The sequence below is a fragment of the Athene cunicularia genome, assembly GCF_003259725.1.
Source record: "Athene cunicularia isolate RWA chromosome 5 unlocalized genomic scaffold, athCun1 chr5_part1, whole genome shotgun sequence".
In the NCBI taxonomy this organism is placed as follows: domain Eukaryota; kingdom Metazoa; phylum Chordata; class Aves; order Strigiformes; family Strigidae; genus Athene; species Athene cunicularia.
This window is the reverse complement of record NW_020799101.1, coordinates 7,648,497-7,671,873: the sequence shown is the minus strand read 5'-3', so window position 1 is coordinate 7,671,873 and position 23,377 is coordinate 7,648,497. Positions and strand designations below refer to the sequence as shown.

The 23,377-nt window shown below is 38.0% G+C and overlaps 1 protein-coding gene across 7 annotated transcripts in view; it reads left to right on the top strand.

The window, feature by feature from the left end:
* SYNE2 (spectrin repeat containing nuclear envelope protein 2) overlaps positions 1-23,377 on the top strand; it is a 196,589-nt gene that overhangs the window by 89,917 nt on the left and 83,295 nt on the right. For all 7 annotated transcript variants that reach the window (XM_026849688.1, XM_026849685.1, XM_026849686.1 and 4 more), the window contains 14 exons: positions 23-288; positions 1,084-1,240; positions 4,018-4,173; positions 6,860-7,000; positions 7,345-7,527; positions 7,957-8,094; positions 9,239-9,424; positions 10,919-11,041; positions 12,987-13,169; positions 17,067-17,192; positions 19,548-19,742; positions 20,330-20,404; positions 21,746-21,865; positions 22,657-22,764. In XM_026849688.1, coding sequence (XP_026705489.1) covers positions 23-288; positions 1,084-1,240; positions 4,018-4,173; positions 6,860-7,000; positions 7,345-7,527; positions 7,957-8,094; positions 9,239-9,424; positions 10,919-11,041; positions 12,987-13,169; positions 17,067-17,192; positions 19,548-19,742; positions 20,330-20,404; positions 21,746-21,865; positions 22,657-22,764 — 2,157 coding nt within the window. The remainder of the gene's footprint in view (positions 1-22; positions 289-1,083; positions 1,241-4,017; positions 4,174-6,859; positions 7,001-7,344; positions 7,528-7,956; positions 8,095-9,238; positions 9,425-10,918; positions 11,042-12,986; positions 13,170-17,066; positions 17,193-19,547; positions 19,743-20,329; positions 20,405-21,745; positions 21,866-22,656; positions 22,765-23,377) is intronic.

The window sequence follows — 23,377 nt, the reverse complement described above, 5'->3', positions numbered from 1 at the left end:
CTTTGACATGCTGTTTACTTAGCTGGAACGAGAAACAATAATTCTCGATAAGCTCCAGGAAGAACAGCCAGAAAGTCTTAAAGAGAAAGAAAAGGCCACCAGAGAGGAACTAGTAGAATTACTAGATTTTGTGAACTCATTTGAGGAAAACATCAATCAGCAACAGCTCCTCTTACTCTTACTACTTCACCGAATAAGAAACATCCTGAATATATCTGAAAATACCGAGGCAGAAGCTGCCCTTCCTGCCTTATGCGAGATAAAGGCCATGCAGGATCGATGCAAAAAGTAAGTGGTGTGAAATTTCTGTTGAAGATATGACAAAGGACTACTTATAAGCACAGTGTTTTATTGGGTATTAAAGAATATATGAAAGCTGTAATGCACTTAAAATGATAGTGAATGCCCTACTGGGTCAGACCAATGCTCCATCTAACCCATCTGCTGTCTTCATTATGGGCACTGGGAGATAGTAGTTGGGGAGAAGGCCCGAGCCTGGCCACATTGTGTGTGGGCTGCAATTTGTGTTCAAATGTAGAAGGAATCAAAAGGGATGACAGATGATTTTGGACCATCCAAGCTCTTATGAACTTGAATGAGATGTGTGGGTCTTCCACTCTTAGGAAAATCAGACCTTGTGCTTTTTGCAACAGCGCAGTTTTTACCTTACTGAGTCAGTGCCTCTGTTTAAAATTTGCCTCAAATATTTTTTGCAAATCTGTGATTGTACTCACACTTCTCCACGCCTGCTTTTTGATTTGGAAATCTTTGTGAACGTCATCTGCTCTGCCAGCATTTTCAGACTCTGAGAACCTGAGCTCTGTTTGTTGTTTAAATATGCATGCTATCTGATTTGGTCTACCAAACATACTTTGTTTAGCAATATCTGAAGATTCATTTTTGAAGAAACTGAGACAATAAATGACAGAAGCTCAGAAATTTAGTTACAGAAAATAATATTAAAATACAGACAAATGTAGTTCTGGATATATATTTTAAAACTATCTGTATTAAGCATGCTTCTTGTTTACACTTTCTTAGTGTAAAGTCTAACAATATATTCTTGCTGGAAATCTTTCATAGGTTGTATGAAAAGTCTCAGGACCATAAGGATTCTGTACAAGCTGAGATTCAGGAAAGGAACAAGATCACTGAAGAAATAAGTGCCGTGACAAATGCATTACAGAACGCTGCATCTGTGTTTTTACAAGATGCGACCGGAAAGGCAGGACAACTGGAGGTTGGTAGTGATTCTGTTATGTGGAGACATTCAGAATATGTTCTCTTTTATGCTGGGGCTTGAAGTTGCTCCAAATAAAATTAGTGGCAAAGTATATGCATATGTATATTGACTTAAAGAGAACGAACTTGGCTCGGCAGAATATGACTGGCCCTGCCACGTCCTTGGTTTGTCTTCCTCTCCCGCTATGTAGTCCAGTTAGCAGCCACAGAAGTCTTTCCAGATTGCAGAGAGATTCACAGCCAGTTGCATGCCTTTTAGGAAGGATTGCTTAGTGTAAATCCTGTGCCTCTTCCCCCTCTGCGTACCTAGCCAGGGCAGATTCGGGTGCTCTAGATTTGATGTCCCACATCAGGGAGTCAGTCTAAAATATGCCTTTTAAAAATTAAATTGTGATCAAGACCACAGTCTCCACCAGCAGCAACTAGCACTCTGCAACAATCCAGTCTATAAATTTCTATAATTTCAGTTTATTTTTATCCATCTTTGAATTCTTGACTTTACGAAATGGCATTATTCCTAACATTTCCTGAATGTGGGTTTATATATTATTTTAATTATATTTGCTTCAATTTAGTCATATTGTTCTTTATATTACTACCTCAATTTTTAAATCTTGATCAAAAATTTATTTTATTTTATCTTTAATCAAGTTATTTTTTCAGTGTAGAACTTTCTAATCTATTTATTCTAGCCTACTAAGGTCTATTACAAGTTTGGGCTCTCTGCTGAGTCTTGTACAAAAAATATTTGGAGGTCCCCACCACATATTTTCTTTAGAAGATGGGTGCTTGAAGCTGGCAAATGGCTAGGAAAAGCACAGAAGTCAAAGACGATGGTGACAGATATGAGTGTTTTCATAGGGGTTGGCATGAGAGAGAAATGTTAACTACATCTTGAGGAAGTTCTGAAAACCTATGAGCCAGCATTACTGTGGTGAAACCTTGTGAATTTGTCTGAAAGGGATGGTTTTCTATTTAAAATTATTTAGAATTAGAATTTAGAGTTTGGTCTACTCCTTTTCTGAGTTCTTTGTGTCTAGGAGGAAATGTTACTACTGCAGGTGCTTGGTGCCTGCTCTTTTCCCTCACATCCAAACTCTGAGCACTTAAACTCACCCAAAAGTGAGTTTAGACCTCGTTCCTATTCCTGACAGCAGTTGGCAAAAGGAAATGTTAGCAGCAATCTCATGAAATTATTTCTTTGTAGCAGTATGTCACAGCAGGCCTGTTCATTTTGAGAAGATTCACCTGAAATGACTGAAAATTCCTTCATTTTACCTAATGCAAACATCAGGAATCCAAAATCTTCAGGGAATTTTCGCCTCTACTTCCAAAGAAAACCTAGTTTCTATAAAATCTATAGCATTATTCAGGCTTCCATTGCATTTATTGAATGGAAATGCCTATTTCACTTTGAGGTGACAAATCTAGGTTAGTCGGAGGCAAAGTTTTAACTCATCAACATAGATGAATATTCAAAGGGGAAGTGACATCGTCTAGTCTCCTAGGAAAAAAATTGGGGCAGTTTTGACAGACATCTGCTTTCCAGATAAATAATTTGTGAAATGTGAACATGCATTTATATACCAAAACCAGTTTGCAGAGACATGCTTTGTTTTGGAAGCTAATGTTGTAAGTAGCTCTTTCAAATTCAAGTCAGGGAATGTATAAACTCCCGTAAATGTTGGCACAATCTTAATTGGGCCATTCGACAACAACAGCCTTCTCCACAGTACAATGAGGCACACAGCTGTTTCATGGGTTTGAGTTTTTTAATATCAGACCCAGTTGTTGTGGGATGACAGGAAACAAATCAGTCACAGACTCTTACATATTTCTTCTGTGTACTGCATTTGTGTGAGGGAAAATCTCAAGTGAAGACAGGAGTTAATGCATTACCATTACACATGACTGAAAAAGAAAAGGATGTTAAGTTTAATGTCTTTCATTGCCTGGTAGGAGGTTTAGATCATTTTCCCCAATAACTTGAGTTAACATTTGAGTTTCACAGACATCTGAGCATTGGAAAAAGGAACCATAAAGCAAACAAACAGAACTTTCCAACTTGAAATTCTAGAAAACCTTCAAAACAAATGAGTTTCTTCATTCTTTCTGTAAGAGGACTTAGATCGGATTTTATTTCTAGGCCACGGGCTGTAGACAGTTGTTCAAGTTTCTTTTACCTCATAAAACCTACATTCTTCATGCAGAACTGGAAACTACTGTTTTGAAAGGAGCCTGCTGTCCTGCTCTGCGTAATTGCCTGAAAGCAGACACTTCAGCTTGAAACCTGTTGCTTTTTGTGGCCTTTGTGTTGTTTATAATAATGAAGGAATGAACGTTGGCTATTAAACACCTTTCAAAGAGAAAATGCACTGTTGACTAAAGGGAGAGCACAAAGGTTAACATTTAATCATAGGAGCACTTCAAATTATTACATTGCTGTAATATATATATTGTACCATTGTAATAAATACCAGTGCGTCAGTTGCCTGACATGGAGTAGTATCAAGTTTAATTAATTCTTACAGATTGAAAAAGCATCGTTTGATTAGATGAGTGAGTATTTCTCAAAGTTAATCTGATTGCAGAGGTAGTCAAATTAGGTTTGATATCACAAAAACAGCTTTACCAAATCATAATCTTGGTGGGAAATACAAACCACAATATGTATGTATGTATGTATGTATATATATACATATGTATGTGTACACACATGCACATGCACTCAGTAAAAACTGGGTAAAATTGCTGAAGTTATTCTTAATTTTGTAGGAGGTTCAGAGTGTGATTTGTAAAGAAAGTCAAACTCTAAAGGATATCATGGAGAAACTCCGGATCAAGTATTCTGAAATGTATACAATAGTTCCTGCAGAGATTGAAACGCAGTTGGAGGACTGCAAGAAGGTATTACAAGACCTAGAAGACAAGGTAACTGTTGATGTAATTTCATGTTTACCTCTTTGTAATGTATAAATAAGTACAGCAATATTTGATGAATGTCGTAACTATACATTTCAACTTGAAACAATAGTTATTTTCATTTGCATTTTCCTCAGTGAAATTGTATGCATGAGGAAAGAGTCCTTGTGTTAACTTCTCCTTTTAGAATAACCTTGCAATAAGCAGTGTGAATATGATATTTTTCTTTTCTGTTAAAAGAGGACATGGCAGAACCACTAGCAATAAAGTCTCGGATATGATATGGAACCTGTCCTCTATCCAGTCTGATTCTTAATCTAGTAGTCAAAGTTGATTAGGAAGTTTATATAGCTTTATTGAGAAGATATTTTCAAAACTGAGTTAAAAGAAGACTCTGAGACTGGATTTTTTAAAAATCTAATTTGCATACATGGCAGGGTGTCACAGCATGGTTCTTTATACCAACCCTTGGACATGTTTGCATTCCTTTAAAAGCAGACACGGTATTTAAAAAACTAAATAACATTGCCTTGGCTTTTTGCAATGTTTTCTGTCTACAGTGCGTATAAAGAGTTAACTGAAAGCAAAATTAAAAGAAAATGGAGTAATACTGTAAGTTTAGGGTCAGATTTAACCTGATATAACTATTATCATTGTTATTTATTCATTTATGTTACTTTTAAAAAGAAAAAATCTTTCAGTTCTCTTATTTCAGAAATAATAATGTTTAGTGCTAATTTTAAAGGCTAAATCTCAGTTAATTTGATAAAACCTGAAAGTTTAATAAAACCATTTTGAAATCCAGTTTCTTGTTAGTATCTATCAGATTATTCATTCATTTAATGCAGCATTAAATCTTTAGAGACATATTAATTACAGCTTATTAGTTCTAATTTGGTTAATTTTGTAGTTTTTTGTTTCAAAATTGAACCAGTCCTTTTAGAACCAACAACTCGGTAGAAGAGAGAAGGAGAAGGGAAGTAAAACAGTATTTATGTTTCAGGATTTTTTGTTATTGTTTAATGTTTCACTTACTAAGGTAAAATATTATCCCAATGCATACATTATGTGTTGGAGTGAAAGAACCGGTCCTGGAAACTAGATAACATTTGCTTTTCATATTAGGTAGTGGAAAAAAATATAAACTATCTTGGAATTTTTAAAAATTTTTAAAATGCATTTAGGAAACAAAATAAATCCTAGTTGAACTTGAGATCAGTTTAGTTACATACTAGGAGATACCAACATATGTTAAATTGAATTAACTTGTAATATTTTAATGGCATTCTGCTTTCTTCTAGAGCTGCTAATCTAAAAATGAAAATAAATTGTACTTCTTTCTCATGTCCAGCTGAGTTGCAGCATTCATACATTATTCTCTTCTTTTGTGGAAACTAGCACTACAAACATCAATGATTTTTCATGCTTAGTATACTCCAGGATAGCAGTAATGGTCAAGTGTTTAGTGATTACAGTCTGAATTCCTTTTTGCAGGGAGTCTTAGACACTAAATACAGACTGGACTTCATAGGGTTTTTGTATGAGTATTTGAGAGGAGCATGTCATTCTTTTTACTATGTATTTATTTTGATTAATGCAATTTTATCAATACTTACTATGGGTATTATTATATTGGTATGATGCTACAATTTGGAATCTGTATATAATAAATAATGTTAATAAAATAATGAAATAAAAATGGATAAATAATTTATTAACTAAATAGTGATCTTAATTCCTCTTCCCACAAAAAGCATAAAGTATTTCAGTATAAGGAGCTTCAAATCAGAATAACTACTAAACTAGAAATCTTTTGTATCAGTGGAGGATAAAGCTGTGCAACGTGCATATGCCCCACGAATTCTAGGGCTGAAACACACAAAGAATTTATCATGATTTAACAGTTTCTGGTGCTTGGCTGACCCTAATAGCTAGCCGGGTTTAGTGAGAAAAGATGTCACTTTGGGCTAAGAGCAAGAACTTTCTCACTCCCTGTTCTTCATGTAGTCCGTAGTAACTTGGTACCTTACTCTGTTATTCAGTTTTGTGATCAGGCAATTACTCAGCTTCATCTTACTGGAGAGTTTTTCTCTACACAGAAAATCAGGCACTCCAGTGTAGCAATATTTCATTTCTGTGGAGTTCTACAGAGCAAAATTAAGTTCCACATACTTTATGAGGCTCAAAGCCTTTTATTTTGGCAATAAATCTACATTTATATTTAGAAATTCACTATATATATTGATGCATTTCCATATTCCCATAATTCCATATTATCTCTTACATGGAAGTAATAGCTGTCAGCTGAGATGTAAAGGTGTGTGTCATTCTAGGTTTCTTACAGCATGAATCTAAATGTGACCCTTTCCACAATGCAGCATGATTAGCCCCTGTTACAGATTACAACAGAGGCAACTGAATGCACCTAGGGAGTTGCAGAGTTTTATTGTTTGTTTCTTCAGGGATTACCTTTCTTGATCAGTCATTTTTAAGTGAAAGAAAATTATTGAACAACACATAAACGTTGAACCTGTTCACAGTAATGCTTCTCCCTGCAAATGTAATTCCATTCCTGTGCTTTTAAGTGACTTGTCAAGAGAAACATAAAAAGCATTTGAATGTTTTTGGTGAGGTGGTCCACAGAAACAAGCAGATCTTTGTAATCTGTTCTATCATTTTCTCTTTACTCTGACAGGTTAGCTTTGAAATCTTGCAGAGCTCTCCTCAGTATGTGCTGAAAAGAAAAGCAGAAACTATTAATAATGGCCTTCAAGCTATTGAAAAGATGTTACAACAGAAGAGTGAAAACATTACAAAAGCCAAAGAAGTTCAGAAGGTAAAGTTGCCCAAAAAATTTTGTGGGTGTTAAAAGATTTTTGGTTGTTTCTACAGAGCCTGGTTTAACAGGAGCATAAAGTGGCCTTCCATTCATTTTATGTCTGTAAAAGGAGAAGTACACACAAGCATTTAGCTGGTGAATGTTTTACCAATTCTTTCTCACAGGAAAATACATGCCTTTTCAACTGTTTTCAATCACACCAGTGGATGCAGAGTGTTCTGTTCCCGTCATATCAGTTCTGAAATCTTTGCAATTCCACATGGCCCACATGAAGAACAAATAATTCTCCTGTTATCTTTGAGCCTGACCTTACGTTTCATTTCCCCTCTCTCCACATGCAGCAAATCTGGGATATGCTGGACCTTTGGCATTACAAACTCAATGAACTGGATGCTGAAGTGCATGATATAGTAGAGCAGGATTCCTGCCACGCACAGGAGTTGATGGATATCTTAGTGACCCCCCTTCAGCAGTACCAACAGGTCTCACAACTTGCTGAGCGCCAGACTGCCATTTTAAACAAGGTAGATACAAATGTAAAAGGTTTTTTTTTTAAAATCACATCTTGTAAAAAACAAAATAAAGGCTTTGCATAAGACATCATTAAAGGCTGTCAAATGAAGAGGTTGGCAGGGTAGCATGGGGAATTCATGCCCCCAGAGGGGTGATGAGATGGTTCTCTACAACTCTGCTAATGGGATGTTCATTAAAGTAACTGCCATATAAGTTGCAACAATGCCCCCATAAGCACACAAGCACCAAAATTACCTCTGATAGGAGGAGATATTCTGAAATCATGAAACTGTTTCAGAAAAATTATGGTCTTTGTTTCACCATGCTAATGTAACTGACCTTGATGAAAATGCATCACTTTTTCTTTTAATCTTGCCCACAGATGTGTTTATCATGTACAGTGAATAGAAATGCATTTGTAAAATCTTGTCATTTCCCAGGCTGCCAACAAGATGGAAGAATATGATGAACTCTTGAAGAATGTGAAAGTTTGGATAGAAAACACCAACTGCTTACTAAGATCAGATGCTCAAAATGACTCTGCAAAAAGCTTACGTAAACATACTGATGACCTTCAGGTAAGTGTTAATGCAGAGATATGGTCTTGTTAGAACTGGTTGCTCTGTACAGATGCAATTTTGCATTCTTAACTCTTACTGACATAAATAATTTACTGTTTCAGTAAATTCTCTAAGTGAAAAATGGTTACAGTTGACACTCATGAAATATAGATAGATATTTTTCAGTGTTGGACATATCTGCCTTGTCAAAGTGGTGAACTATAGTAAATGTATCCTCCAAAAATGTGTGATTGTCTTCTGTTACCATACTGTGTGGCTATAATCAGTTTTTACTGCCTGAATATGTATGGTTCTTTCTGTATCCTGCGTATGTGATCCAAAAAGGGTAAAGTAGTATTTTGATGTATGTGTTTTATATGGAAACTTTGATGCAAATTATGATTTGAAAGGCAGTTTTCACAGTATCTTGAAGGCAATTCTGATTGGTAATTTCAAGAGTCAAATGTTTGTAATATTACAGGGAAGATCAGGACCAGGCAAGTGCCAAGAGGGTTTCTGGCAATTTCATATTTGAAATTCAAGTTTTCTATACATCCAATACTTGGCTTAGGCCAAGAAAGTTGGTGCTTCATATGCCACAGCGACAAGGGATCACATGTATTTCTTGCAACCCACACTGTTCTTCATGAAGACACTTGCTGTCATTAACCCAAAAGCTCATCCAGTTAGTTGCAGGAGATGGGAAGAATCTTCCCATCATGCACAACTGGCCAGATATTTTCTGGAGCATTTTGTTACATCTGCTGTCTGCCGGCTGGTGTGCAGAAAACTCTTTTCAGGTGTCTTGTTCTGTCTTCAGGCTGACATGTCTTGTTCGGGCATTTGGGATCAGCCTCACCATGGCACAGGAGCTGGAGAGGAATTTTTTCCAGGATCTCATACTTTCATGCTCATGTAGACTTATTTTATCTAACTGGTTCCCTTAAAATCAGGGCATCAGTCCCTCAGTTTACTGCCTGCAGGATGCAGCAGTTTGGTTCCCTTAGGAGTGAAGTGTTTTAGTCTGAAATAAGCTTTTGGGAATATATGCAATGGTCAATGACAAACAGGAAATTAAACCAGATTCCTTCCAGTCCTGACCTCTGTGAAGCTTTCATGTTCACCATTGACGGATCAAACTAAGCTCTTACTTTGTCTCCAGATGGCTTTGGAAGACTCAGAGCAAAAGCAAAATCTTCTACACAGTGTTTACTTGGAGCTGGAGGAGCTAATACCAGTCTTTGAAACAGACAGTGTAATGCAACAGCTAAATGAAATAGATGATCAAGTGGCAACTTTACAGAATGAGATAGCAGAGATTCTTCCACAGATCCAGCATGTGGCTGATGTAAGTTTGGGTGATCTATAAGAGTCTTTTGTCAGAACTTCATCGTATGTTATGAAATACAGCTTATATTGCATGTATAGAAAAAAAGGTGTGCTGGTTTTACTAGGTGTGCCAAGTAAATTAATTGTTTGGAAACAAACCATCAGAAGGTGTTTGATGCTGTAAGGTTTAGAAATATTGATGAAACTCCTTGTTTAGGGAGGAGAAATGCAGGGCTTGCTGACTGGCAAATTAAAAGGGCTTGTCTTGCTGGAGGGTAGGGTTCCTATTCAGAGGCACCTGAACAGGCTGAAGAAATGGGCTGACAGAAACCTCATGAAATTCAACAGAGTCAGATGCAAAGTCCTGCACCCAGGAGGGAACATGTCCAAATACAGTATAGGCCAGGGGCCAACCAGCTGGAAAGCAGCTTTGCTGAAAGGGCCAATAGTCCTAGTGGACAATTGTCCATGACACAGCAGCATGGTCTTCCATCAAGAAGCCTAACAGTATGATGGGCTTCCTGAGCAAGAGCGCAGCCAGGAAGTCCATGGAAGAGATCCTTCTTTTTGGCACCTGTAAGATCACATCTGAGTACTGTGCCCAGTTTTAGGTTTCCCTGTGTAAGAAAGACATAGATGAGCAAGTCAAGGAAGGGCCATCAAGGTGGTTGCGGGGCTGTAGCACGGGATGTAGGAGGAGAGGCTGGAAGAGTTCAGCCTGGGTCAGTTCAGCCTGGAGAAGACAGCTCTGGGCAAGTGCAATATTATGGCTGTCTACTGCTACGTAATGGGAGACTATAGACAAGACAGAGCCAGACTCTTCTTGGGATGTGCAAAGAAAATATGAGCAGAAACAGACTCAAATTATAACAAAGGAAATTCCATCTACATATAAGGAAGAATTTTTTTTTTATTTTTTTTTTTCAGTGAGATTGATTAAACATTAGATCAGGGCCCAAAGGGGAGGTGAAATCCCTATCCCAGGAGATACTCAAATCTCAGCAGGATCAGGCCGCAAATGACCCTCTCTGAGGGGCACCAGAGACCTCCCAAGATCCCTTCAAACCTAATTTATTCTGTGACTCTGTCTCCATGAGAGTTCACAAGCAGCTGTACTCTCTGTGCGTCCATTTTCCATCTGACATAAGACTCTACGTAAAGGAAGCTCCAACAGTGTAATTAATCAGTTTCCTATGCTGATCAATATCACCTCTGGAAAAGTGTCTTGTCACTACTGGAATTTTTTAATGTGATTTTTCAAGGGTATTTCAGTTCTGTATTCAGGGTTTAAAACAGACCAGGTGACCTCCAGCAGTTATGATGATATGTAATTTATAATAAGTAGCCTTTTGTTTGACAACATCCATTAACATGACCTGCATGTGCTGCACTTGTTTATCAGTATTTCTTTTTAAATTTAAGTGAAAGGCAGAAATGCAAGCTGCCTTTGGTTTTTGGAGGGAGTTTCTAAACTGTACTATCTACAAATATTCTCTTTGTTCCCAAAATCTAGGAATTGGATGCCATTGAATCTCATGTGAAAGTGTTTGAGAAGGATATTGCCAAAATGAAGACAATCCTGTCATCAGAGGATCTGTTAGAATTTTCTCCCAAAGACCGACTTAAACATGGACAGGTCTGTGAAAACTCCTATATATAGGGATATTTCCCTTTCTATTTATGCATAAATAAATGGTGACAGCAAACTACCATGAACAAAGTTTTAGTGTATGACTTCAAAATATTAGTATCATACAAATTCCTACTCACAGGTCAAAGATTGAAAATATTACTTCAGCCATGATTTTCGGCTACTTTCGAAAGTAGCACTAGTGCAATCCAAGAGGAGCACATTGGTAGGACAGAACAGTTGGTGCAGAGGACCTGCTGTCTGTGTTGTATGTGTCTTGGGAAATTTGAACTGGTTCTGTAGAATGGACATCCATTAGTGACTGGGTTTCTTCAGAGGCTCTTCTGGAGAGTATCTTCTGCTTTAGTTCCATTTGAAAGGAATCCAGTTTGTACACTCCAAGACGACTGCACAATATAAACCCTAAAGTGAGACTGTTGGGAGATCTCTTCCAGAAGCACAGTCCTTGTCTGAACTAAAACATTTGAAATTAAAGCACTATTGAGAACATGGCCATAGAGAACTTCATTATGTAACTTATGCATGAGTTGTCAGACATACCTTCCATATTTGAGTGTTTTGGAAAATTTATGGCCTGATTTTCAGAGACACTTGCTGCACATCACTTAGCATCAAACAGTAAGTAATCTCGAAGTCTGAAAATCAGGTCCTATTTTTCCAAAAGCGGAGGCAAAATTTAGCAGATGCTTCTGCAAACGTAGGCTGGAGGGACTTATCGTAAAACCATTTCATCATGCAGGAACTTCAGTGCAAAGATACCTTGTCCAGATGGTTTTCCTTTCTGTTCTTAAGTAAGGCAGACTGTTATGGTATCTTCTTTTATACCACATGCAGTCCACATTGTTAGCTGACTGAAATGCAGAAACCATGGGTTCAGTTTCAGGGGAGGGATAAAAATGTCATCATAGCTTTGTTATCCAGAGAACAATTTTGTAATGGCTACATTATATGGAAAAACTACAGTAATATTTCTTCAGAAAAATGATGTTCATACATCCTTATTTTAAATTGAAGCATGGATACTATGCTAATAACAAAAAATGCCTGATGCAACCTGCTTATGAATGAGAGAAAAAGCATCTCTACTCCAAATGGGGCCTTTTACAATGAAATCTTCTTGAGAAGGAACTTAACAAAAATATTAGTAATTAAAAGGCCCAGATGTGGTTTGTTTTTTCCTTTTGAAGTTCCCAGCAGAATGAGGTCTCAGTAGGATTTCCTATTTCTTTAGGAGAATCAAGAAGTAGTAAGCTCATATTGCCATTCTGTCTTTCTTAAGTTGACCACTGAGTTTTTCATAAACATGTATTGTGGTATGAAACTGCATAGTTATCCAAAATTGACGAAGGTGATTGTAAACTGTGTGTCCACTTGGAGTGTTGTGATATTAAGTGCTGTCTTTGACCGGAAAACCATCTTCAAAGGCTTCTCCTGGCTTCTGTCCCAATTCATCATCTCAGCTACGTTGATAAGACTGTTTACAGGACCATCAGAAAATGGCTAGCTTTAACATAGGACATTTTGTGGCTAGTTTGCAACACAAAAAAGAAAAACCAGAGTTAGTTAGAGTGACATCAAAGGGTTTGCACCAGTTTTTTAACCTCTTCACTGCCAAAGATGTGTTACTTTGAAATGGCACACTTCGTAAAATAGTAACGAATATGAATGTGACCCTTCTTTGTCACCATGCAAATTTTATATATGTATATGCAGAAAAATAAGAATTGTAAATGTAAATTATATTTTCCTCTTGCTTTAGATTACCTCACAATGTATTTTCATGGGTTTGTTCCAAGATTAAAATATCACTCCTTCTTAAATGGGAAACTCACAAAAGAAAACTTTTGCGCATCGTGACAGTAGTATAACTTTTTAGTGTTGATTTTTCCAACTCAATATCACATCCATCATCTATCCTATATCCTAACAGGTTATACTTGACCATGTTGGTCCTATGCAGAAGACCATTGTTCATATACAGTCCTATGAAGAAGCACTTCAGCTACTAGGGGTAAAAATGCAACCTTTCTCAGTCTTCCAAAGAGCAAGACAACTCTTGAAAGAATTGAAGAAATTAGAAAAAATTACTCAGGAACAAAATGACCTGCTAGAGGTAAATGTTTGGTGGTGGTTTTTTTTACTGTCACCTAAACCACCTTTATTTTATAATAATTTTGATCACTAGATAATATTGGTTTTTCAGGCATAAAGTTCTCTTACTGTGGCTTCTATGTAATGATTTGAGGAATTTTTTGTTCTGCTTTTATCCTTTGATTCTTTTGCTTTGATACTTTTTTCTTTGATACTACAACAAGGCATGCTGGTTAAGCTTGAAATTAATTTCAGTTTTCCAGTTCAGTCACAGCTGACACCATGTGTTTTAGCATGTTCTAGAAGAATCGAAGGCACAAGTGTCTTATGACCCAGGTTTTTCACAACTGATGATTGAAGTGCAGTGTTATATGTAGGTGCTCACATCTGCAACGTTCAAGTCCTTAAACTTATCTAGACCATGGAAATTCTTTGTTGACAGCCATTAGATAGAAATTGCTGACAATTAATAACAGAAAGTCTTTTAGACTTCGTCTTTTAGAAGATGATCTTCCCAAATCAATGAATCAGGAAAGTAACCATTTACTACCACTGTCACCTGGTTAATTCATCATTTTGAGGCAGGCCAACTCCTGCCCTCAGAAGGTCCCATGCAATGATGTGAAACGGGGCTTGGAGATGCTGTTGGCCAGACCAGGTTTGGAAACAGCATTGGTGTGACGTACAGCTGCAGGACAGGGCAGTGCCAGCGGGTTCATAACTCAGGGGCAGTATGAGTTACGAAACAGCTGTGCTGGCTCCAAACCTGAAGGAGTATCTCTGCAGCACTTCACGGAGCAATGTGGTTGTACCAGCTCAGGAAGGTTTTAAATCAGGGATATCTGTGTTGTGCTCCACTGCCCAGGGTAAATATATTTGAAGGAAATCTGGAGTTTGGTTATGCATGTTCCCACGTCAGCAGAGGTATGAAAATTCTCATGTGACCCATCCATTTATCCACAGGATGATAGCAGCACCTAGAAAAATGATACAATATTTTTGCTCATTTGGTTTTCCAAACCTATTAGAGTAAAGCAGAGTGCTTTAGAACATGTAACTTCTTACTGGGCATTTCAGAGGCCTGGCAGACACAAGCTGAAGCTAAAATGTTAAATCTCCATCTTTGATTTTCAGTCTGTGAAATTAAGAGCACCACACCAACAGAAAAACTCAAACATGCTATATGACTAATGCATGCTTGTTCAGAAAAAAAGCAATGACTATGTGAGATCCTTATAATCCCTACTGTCTTTTTTTTTTTTTTAAGTCCATACAATTTCTTATGTCTGAAAAATGGATGCGTTAAAATGTACCTTTTTCAGAGAGTTACCAGATTAAATACTTGAGAATTTTCAAAACACTTTAAAACCATCAGAAACAGGGTGCTTTGCAATTATGAAGTGTTATCATGAGACTTCTGACTGCTTTATGTGGAGCATTAGGTCAAGGTTTAGATTTTTTTTTCCTTTTTAAAAGAGCTGTAACCTTTTTTACTCAGCATTTTCCTTTATCTTATAGGCATCCAACAATCTGTAGCAGAGTGAAATTTCTTTGTGAGAAAAAAGATTGGAAAAATTGCAATTCTTGGCAGCTAGGGTATCAAACTGTGCAAAAAAGATTTTCCAGTCCAGTTGAATGGGTTAAAAGCAGCAGTACTACAAGTTCAGTACCAGCTAAGACATAACAAAGGATAAATCTATTAAAGGATGGCAATTTTGAGTGCTGCATTAGAAAGGTAATAAGTATCCTGATAGAGAGGAAAGCAAATGGGAGGTAAGCTTCCTGTACAAATACATACATAGGTTTTTTTTTTTCCTAAAGAGTAGTTTTGAAATTTTAGTGTTTGAATGTGTTTGCTCATATCTTGCTATCTGTGGTGCAATAGGAAATTGACCTAATAACTTTTATATAATTAAGCTGCAGTGTAACACCTAAAAAAGTATAACAGAAACAGAACCTGTAACAGGTAGTGTAAATGCTTTGGGGCAGGATTTTAGGTGACTTAGATCTGTGTTGAATGTTGCCTTCTGTTTTTTATTATGGCCTGTCAAGTACCACACCTATCACTACCTAAATAACGTCATCAGGAAGAGGAGCTGGAAGCCACAGCTGCTTCTACCTGTTTTCTGTGCAAGAGAGTGGCAGTATTTGCATATTTAATTATTTACTCTGCTCATTTTTAGTAAGCTCTCCCATAACAATTACAATGCCTACCTGCATGTACACCACAGGCAGGTGGGTCTTTTCCATGGGTAGGTCTCCTAGTATTACCACGGTATGAAAGAGCAAATGTTAAGCAGGAAATAATTCAAAAGAGAGGCAACACTTCTAGGAAGAGATTCAGTCTCATATATATGGCATAATTTATGTCATACTAAAGATAAAATAAGATTTTTTGCCCCTCAATGGGAGGCAGGGAACAGATGAGTTATCTTCAGGCAAGTGGCTCGATTCACATACAGGCATGTGACAGAAGACATTGGAGGCTGTGTATGAAATATTCATATTCTTTAGTTATCAAGGAAATTTGAGGTAGTATGCATTTTACCTAATACCAAACAGTCCTATTCATGTGAAAGTGAAGTTATGGGTAAGAGAATCTGTCTTTTAGAAGGAGTTTTAGTTTCTCATTAAAACTGAGCAGGAGGAGATTCCTCCTCCTCTGATTCTTTAGCTATGGCATTCATATTATAGGCCACAGTTAAATATCTTCTTCTCCAATTTGGCTTTTTTTTTTTTTTTTGATAATAGTTGTATCTTTTTTTTAAAGCTTGTAAGTAATTAAAAAAATCATCTAGAATGTTATTAATTTGTTTTTTATTGAGAGGGAGTGCTACTGTGAAGTGACTGAAGAAACAGCACTGTTACTGTTCACAGCAGGAGAGACTTTGCTCTGAAAGGCAGAGTCTGTGCACGCTTTGCAGAGCGATTTTTCAACCTGTCAGGCAGTTCAGGTGCTGCTGTCAGCAGAGTAAGTTCAAGCCTATTGGCAATAGGCTGCATTTTCTTCATTACCTTTTGCAGAAACCTGAGGAATAGTCCTTAGATACCCTTTGGTTCTCAGCCCACAGGTTGGAAAACACAGAGCCACCAAATGTTCTGCAAATTAGATGTTTTCACAAAATATTCTGATTTGTAGATGTAACAATTTCTTAATTACCTGAGACATTGTGACAGGCTGTGGCTGACAAACATGAGCAATGTTTGTGGGGAGACTGCTGATTTTTGCATGAACAGTAAAGCATGGGGGCTGATGAGATTTTGCTGTCACTGTCAAATAAGTAAAAGTGAATTTGGCCGTTTATAAATTCTAATATGTTTTCCTATAAGCCATGCAAGAAGAGGAAGCTCACACAAAGTGGAAATACTTATTATTTTTATAGAAAGTATTCAAATTGTCAGATACTGTGGTTGGCTTATCCTCTGAGCTGCAGTGTCTGCCTGGTGTACAGCACAGTTCATGTTTGCTCAGTGCAGAACTTGCTGGCAGTAAAGACCTGAGCACCAGTAAAAAACAGGTAGGCTTTCTAACTTGATATGAAATCCTGTAATTTCTCTTTTTTTTTTTTTTTTTCCCCAACTTGTTCTAAATTGTAGTGAATATGATTAAATATGCTCATTTGGATTTTATAGCCAAATTCATAACTCTGCTGTGTAGTAAACAAAGATATGCTCCTAGGCAGAATACCCCACCATAACTCAACTTATAGATAGAGCAGTCTGTTTGTCTTTCGCAAGGGAATAATAAACTTACTAAGGATAGGGTTGTGCAAAGTTAGCAGAACAAACAGAGTTTCTTTTACATGTAACTACAGATGCAAAGGAGACTTCAGTACTTCTCCGTTCAAGTTTGTTGCATTACTGACTAGTTTGTGTACTAGTTAATTCAAAATTATTTATGAGGATTACTATTTCACAGGAAGCTGTAAAGAAAACAGAAGAATGTGAGAAAGAAATTGAAAATTTGAAACAATTCTTAAAGAACCACTTGGTTGAAATATCACATGAAGATCAACCACTGGCTCAGAAGACTCATTGTCCAGAGGTGGGTTTCATTGTTTTCTCTCTCATGTCTGTTACTTGTCCTGACTGACACTATTCATGACGATGCAGAGCACTAAGAAATAGCAGTGTGCTTCCCCTCCCCACCACAGTCCAGCAGGCAATTGAATGCCACAGTGTGACTATGCATATGTAAGTTGACATATACCAAGAGATGTTGCAATTAATATTAGTTTGCACATTGGGTATATCTTTCATAATGTACTCCTTATTTATTTTCATGTGTCACTTGTACCTACATCAACTTCTAGGGAAAATTTAGAGTGCTGTTTTCCTGAGAGCTGACAGCTGTTTTGGAGAAACAATATGCAGCACTGATAGCTTGCCTGTGCTAAGTGTCCTGCTAATGTTGCTGAAGTAGCAGGTTGGGATAGTGCATAAAGAGAGAACTGAGTTTATTTCTGATCCCTGATTGTGCAATGATACTTTTGGTGATTCTGGTTAGGGTTAGATTCTTTAGACTCCTTTCCTCATCCTCACTGCCACACTGTGTTTTCATCAACTGATAAACGTGCTGCTTTTCTCCTTGCGGTTGGCTGCTTTCTGTAATGGATGAATTGATTATTTCATGCAAAAATAAGATGTGTTTTAAGGACAGCACTGCAGAAGTCAGGAAATGACTAATTAAGTGTAATAACTATTTATAAAGTGCCTCTGAAATGCTCAGCTTTTTGCAGTCAGTCACAATAGTTAATACACATACACTGTACTTGCCTAATAACTATAATCACTCAGTGGGCTCCTAAGTATGTAGCTGATCTCCTGTGTTGGATGTTGGAGCCTTGATGCTAGTACTAAGCATGACTCATTTCCTGATTCTTACTTGTTTTTGTCTTTAAGTGTAGGACTTTCTGTTTAGTGGCTCTTGTTTTAGAAGAAAACCTGTTTCACAATTGTAGCCTTTCATGAATAGAAGTGGACAATGGAACTGCCCATCTTATTGAGAATGATTGAGAATGATATTGAGATGAAGAAGTGATGTTAGTAAAGATTTGGTTTCTGAGGAGTTTTTGGCTAGTTCAGTTTTCAAAGCATAAGCTGGTAAATGTATGCTATAAAGTCTCCTCCTACAATGAAACAAATAAAAATACTGTTCTTAGTAGACATTTATAAAAATATGCCAGATTATCATGGATGGCTGTCATTCCAAAGACTTTTTCTTTCTTCTACCTGTGGAAGATTTTACCATGTGTTTTTGAGTGTACAAAAGGAAAAAAAACATCCTCGTCTGAGCAGAGTTCCCATGTTCTGGGGTTCCTGCCTCCACCTTCCCTGTCATGCAGCCACACTAGCATTATTAAGAAGGAGCTGTAGTCAAGATAAAACCAGCAGTTTTACTGCTTTAATCTGTCCTGGAATATTATTTGCATAGCATTATTCACACCATGATAGAGCATGGTGTGGATTTCAAACCTAACATCAAAGCTTGCTCTGTTGGACTGAGCCGAGTGTGCAATGGGATATTTAGCCACATTTCAGTTTTCTGTGCAAGCAGCAGTGCTTCAAAGAGCTTTAGCACTTTCAGTAATGAAGGGAGTGGGACATTTTATTCCTTGCCCTGTTTTACTCTGCTATTTGTTGTGCCTTCTTTGCTCACCTGGAGACTGGGTGGTAAGAAAAGGTCCTAACAGAAAGCTCTAATGGCAGAACACCAACTAGAGCAAGAGTCATGGCAAGGGAGGAGACCAAGACAGATTTATTTCCCCCTCTGTTAGTGCAGAGTTACTTGGGTTATTGTTTAATCTCTGCAGAACCTTATTTTCCTTGTACTTTGTTGGTGACCATTGTTCCCAATATTACATTCAAAGACATGGGATAGTTTTGTCATTATAACACACCAAATAGTTTGTGTGTCCTTCTTTTAGGCCAGCTTCAGCAAAGAAGACTCAGCTCTGAGCTACCCTTTTTGCTGTCTTTGCCTTCATCCAGGCTATTTTTTGTCAGGTTTCCAGAGAAGGTAGTTGGAAGTAACATCACCTGCTCTGACACACAGAGTAATGTAACCTAGCCACATTCCCTCTGTCCTGAAGGAAACTCGTATCCCATAGCTATGCAGGACCTAGTTAGGATTAGTTACCCAGCCTTTCACATTTCCTTCCAGACTAGCAACTTGGGCATTACAGGCAACCAGTGCTGTCCTGAGCTGAAACTGTTGCTACTGTTTTGCATGTATCTGGACATCTCCTGCAGTGACAATGGGGAACTGTCCCAATGCCTTGAAAAAGGAAAAAAGGGAAATAGCCCGAGTCCCAGTAAGATGCATCACTGGTATCTTCTGTTACATTACTCTTTGGTTAAGTAAGAAAAATGGATGCTTACAGATGTTGTTGCTCCTTAGGGAGAAATGGAAGCTGTAAAAGAAGAAATCATAAAGCTGTGCCAAAGAAAGGAAGATATCCTTACCGGGATGAAGAATTCAATGTCTGAACTTCACCAGCGCTTACAGCAAGAAGTGCCTGAATCAGGAGATGAACCCACAGCCTCTGTATTACCACAGAGTGATTTGATTGGGACTGATGTTTCTGGTCAGCAGGTAAGTGGAGCACCACGTTGTGATCACTTACCCGAGAGCTGAAGAGAGAAGATAAATAATAACCCTTCTTCCTCCAGGAGGAGTGGCAAGTGACAGAGGAGCACCCCTGCAGCTGTGAATCAATACTGCTTCTCCTCCCCTTTGTACTTCTAAATGGTCTTAGAAGGACTGAGTATGATGCATGTCTAGGAGAAGGCAGGAGAGAGGTGTGCCTCTGGTTATTTTTTAACATGAGCAGGCTCAACATGAAGTTTGCATCAGGCAATCAACAGCAAAATGCTTGATGTGTAGTTTTGCCAATAATCAGTTTTTCTGAGATTTTTGTTAAATTGTTTTTATGAAGGAAACTGAAATTTGTCCCAGTTATGGCTGTAATGCTGAAACATTAAAGCATAGAGAAAAGTCTCAATTTTCAGAGGTGCTTAATACCTGCAGATTTCAATTACTTTAATGTAGGGTGGCAGATGTTCAGTGCTTCTCCAAAAGTGGACCCCAAATGGTAACTTTCTTTTGGTTTACAGGCAGGAGAAGCTTTTACTGTTCTTGTTATGAATAATTGATCTATCTCTTTGTGTGCATTTTTGTAGTCAAAAAAAAGAGGAATGATGTCTCTTCTACCTTCCTTAGATGAAGAATCAGAAGAGTGTTCTTTCCACAGCAAGGTGAGTTCAGTATATATCTTATATATACAGCTGTATATGTAAGATGGAAGATTTTGGTGGAGAAAAAATTATGAAAAATGTGTAAATCCAAAATACTACAGAACAAATTGAAATATCTGTTATCACACCAGGATACTAAGACATTGCACTCAAGCCAGCCTGCCACCTCATTCTGTGATGTGTGATCCTGCTTTTGGTGGGATTGCTCATACAGTAATACCCCCTTTATGGAAGTGTTAGTGGCAAAATATGGGCCTAAATACCAATATTTATATGTGGGGTAGGGTTCAGACAGAATTAGACAGCCTCTGAAGTGTTAAAACTTACAAATTATTTTAGTTGGTTTTTTTTATGTTTGAGCTTAAGAAAAAAAGGGCATGATCAGACTACTCCTAATGAAGTTAAGAGAGATTTCTGGGAGAATGGGAGAAACTCGGAGACACTGATCAACAAGTTGCTCTGAATCTAAATGCCCAAGTGAACTGCAGAGGAGCAAAGCTGAGAGTAAAGCTTCATGGTAAAGTTAACAGCTTTTTGAAAAAGAAAAAAAAAATCCATGAACCATTCTGCACACTTTCCTGTACCCTAGGGACTAAACGAGATCTATTTGAATGAAATCAGGAATGTGCAGAAGTGCTGGTGAGCTTGTAGCCCAGCTACCAACTTGCACAGCAGTTCATAGACTGCCCAGGCTGGTGGTGACCAGCTACTGACATCTGTATCTCCCGGTAGGGACTGTGGCCTCAATCAAGTTTTGAAGAATCTCCATTTCTCTGATGTCCTCACTATGGATATTAATTAGCCTTTTTGCGACATCCTTGCCACAAGAATCAAAAAGAAATGTGGCAAAGAGTGTATGGAATATTGGAGGGGTTGCCTTAGGCTAAGCAAGGATGAAACTCCATGGCTGGACAGTGCAAAGACATCCAAACAGCTTGGATAGAAGTGGTGTCTTATTCCTCTGACCCAAGCACTTAAGTTTCAAGATTTCTAATTCTGCACCTTCACTGGTGCAGTTTTCTTTACTACAGGATTTTTTAGGAGACAGGGCAGGAGAAAGATTGTTTCATGGGTTTGTTGGGGTTTGTTTAAAATAGTGCAGAAAAAGATGAGGACACTGTGAGGTCTCCAGAGAAAACTATCAGTATCATCCAGCTGCCATTCATCTTGCAGCAGAACTATAGACCAAGGGAAGAGGTGGGATTTGGGAAACACAATAAAGATAAACAAGGCAGAAATAGAGCAAAGTGTTACTAAAGATTTGCAGTAATATACATTGCCTGAAGGAATATCTGAGCTTCCTGTTCACAAGTTAATGCTGAGCTGTTACTGCTTTAAAAGGGAATTACAGCCACAGAGAAAGATGCAAGCTTTTGGCCTTTAGAAGGAGGTGATGAAAGGCACAAGGAAGACAGTGCAACCTCCTGGTCTTCTGGTACCTTGTCAGATGGCATCGTTCAGGTAATGCCCTCAGGCTTATCTCCACAGGGATGGGAACCGATCTATATGAAAAAGATCTGCACAAGTCCTAGGTATTGCTGAAGTTTTCAAAGCAAGAGAACTGTAGAAATGCAGGACATGATGGCCTTAATCAGGTCCTCCATCTTCCATATCACACTACTTCTTGCCATTTAAAATATCCTTTCGTGTTGTGCACATTGGTTGGATTCAGTGACCTTAAGGGTCTCTTCCAACCTAAATGATTCTTTGATTCTATATGAATTTCTTCTAGCTTGACAAAAACGCCAAAGGTAGAAATGCACATTTGGTTGCAGCAATTTCTTTCACTAACTCCTGGAAAGGCTGTAAAATGTGAATTTTGTTGCAGGATGATTTCTGGAAGAGGTTCTCTTTGTACATGAGAAGATCAGCATCTGAGATACCCAATTGGCTACAATTTGGTGGCATTCTGCTCTATTCTTCATGGTGTTTCAATAATGCTGCAATTACTTGTTTCTGTATACTGATGTTGCAGGCATAAAAGAACTTCCCTCTGTGAATACTCTTGGGCCAGGACCGCTATGGATTGAATGGCTGCTGCCCTTTGAAGCTTCTCTAGCACAACAAGGCAATAATAATAGAATTACAGATCCATTTAGGTTGGAAAAGACCTTTAAGATCATCAGGTCCAACTGTAAACCTAACAGTACCAAGTCCACCACTAAACTATGTCCCTAAGTGCTACATTACACCACTACACATCTACGCTACTAATGATACACATACTTCCACTGTTGCCTGTCTCTCTCCAGGACGCTGATGAAATAATGGAATCACACAATAAACATGGTGAGGAAAGCTCTACACAAACTTTGCAGAGCACTGAAGGCCCTAGCATGGGTGATGGCAGTCAGGCTATGGTGAGTTTGAAGGCCTGAAGTAGGCTGAACAAGGTGACCTGAGCTTGTTGTATAACCTAACGAGTGGGCAGAGGCCCCGTTTATTCTGATTATGGTAGTTGAGTTTGTTGCAGTGTTTATGATACAGTAGGATACTTACAACCCTTTGTGGGCCTCTTCATATTGCTGCTTTGGATGATAATAAATATGTTTTGATTTTCTCCTTGAAAATGCAATTTACTAGGGAACAAAATGGAGTATTTTCAGGAAGTAAGATGCTGGCATTCATACAGGCGTCAACGGAGGGCTTCAAGTGATGTAAACGTACATCAACTATGGGATTTTTAAGCAGCAATTAAAGGAGAAGTTAAGGAGATTGACATTCTTATATGTTGCTGCTTTGTGGAAGGCATGCACAGGCCAAAGGAGGAGTGGGCAGCAGCTTATAGGTTATACGCAAAAGAGCACATAGAGACAGAAGTGTATTTCAGAAAGGCCAGGAGAAGCAGACTGGTAGCAGAGCAGCCTCTGCTCTTCCTGGATTTAGAGCATGGAAGAAGAAAGAATCCATTACTGCCTGGGGCAGGAGCAGGCCCCCAGGTCACTTTGTCTCTCATCCCCCCTGACTTAATCC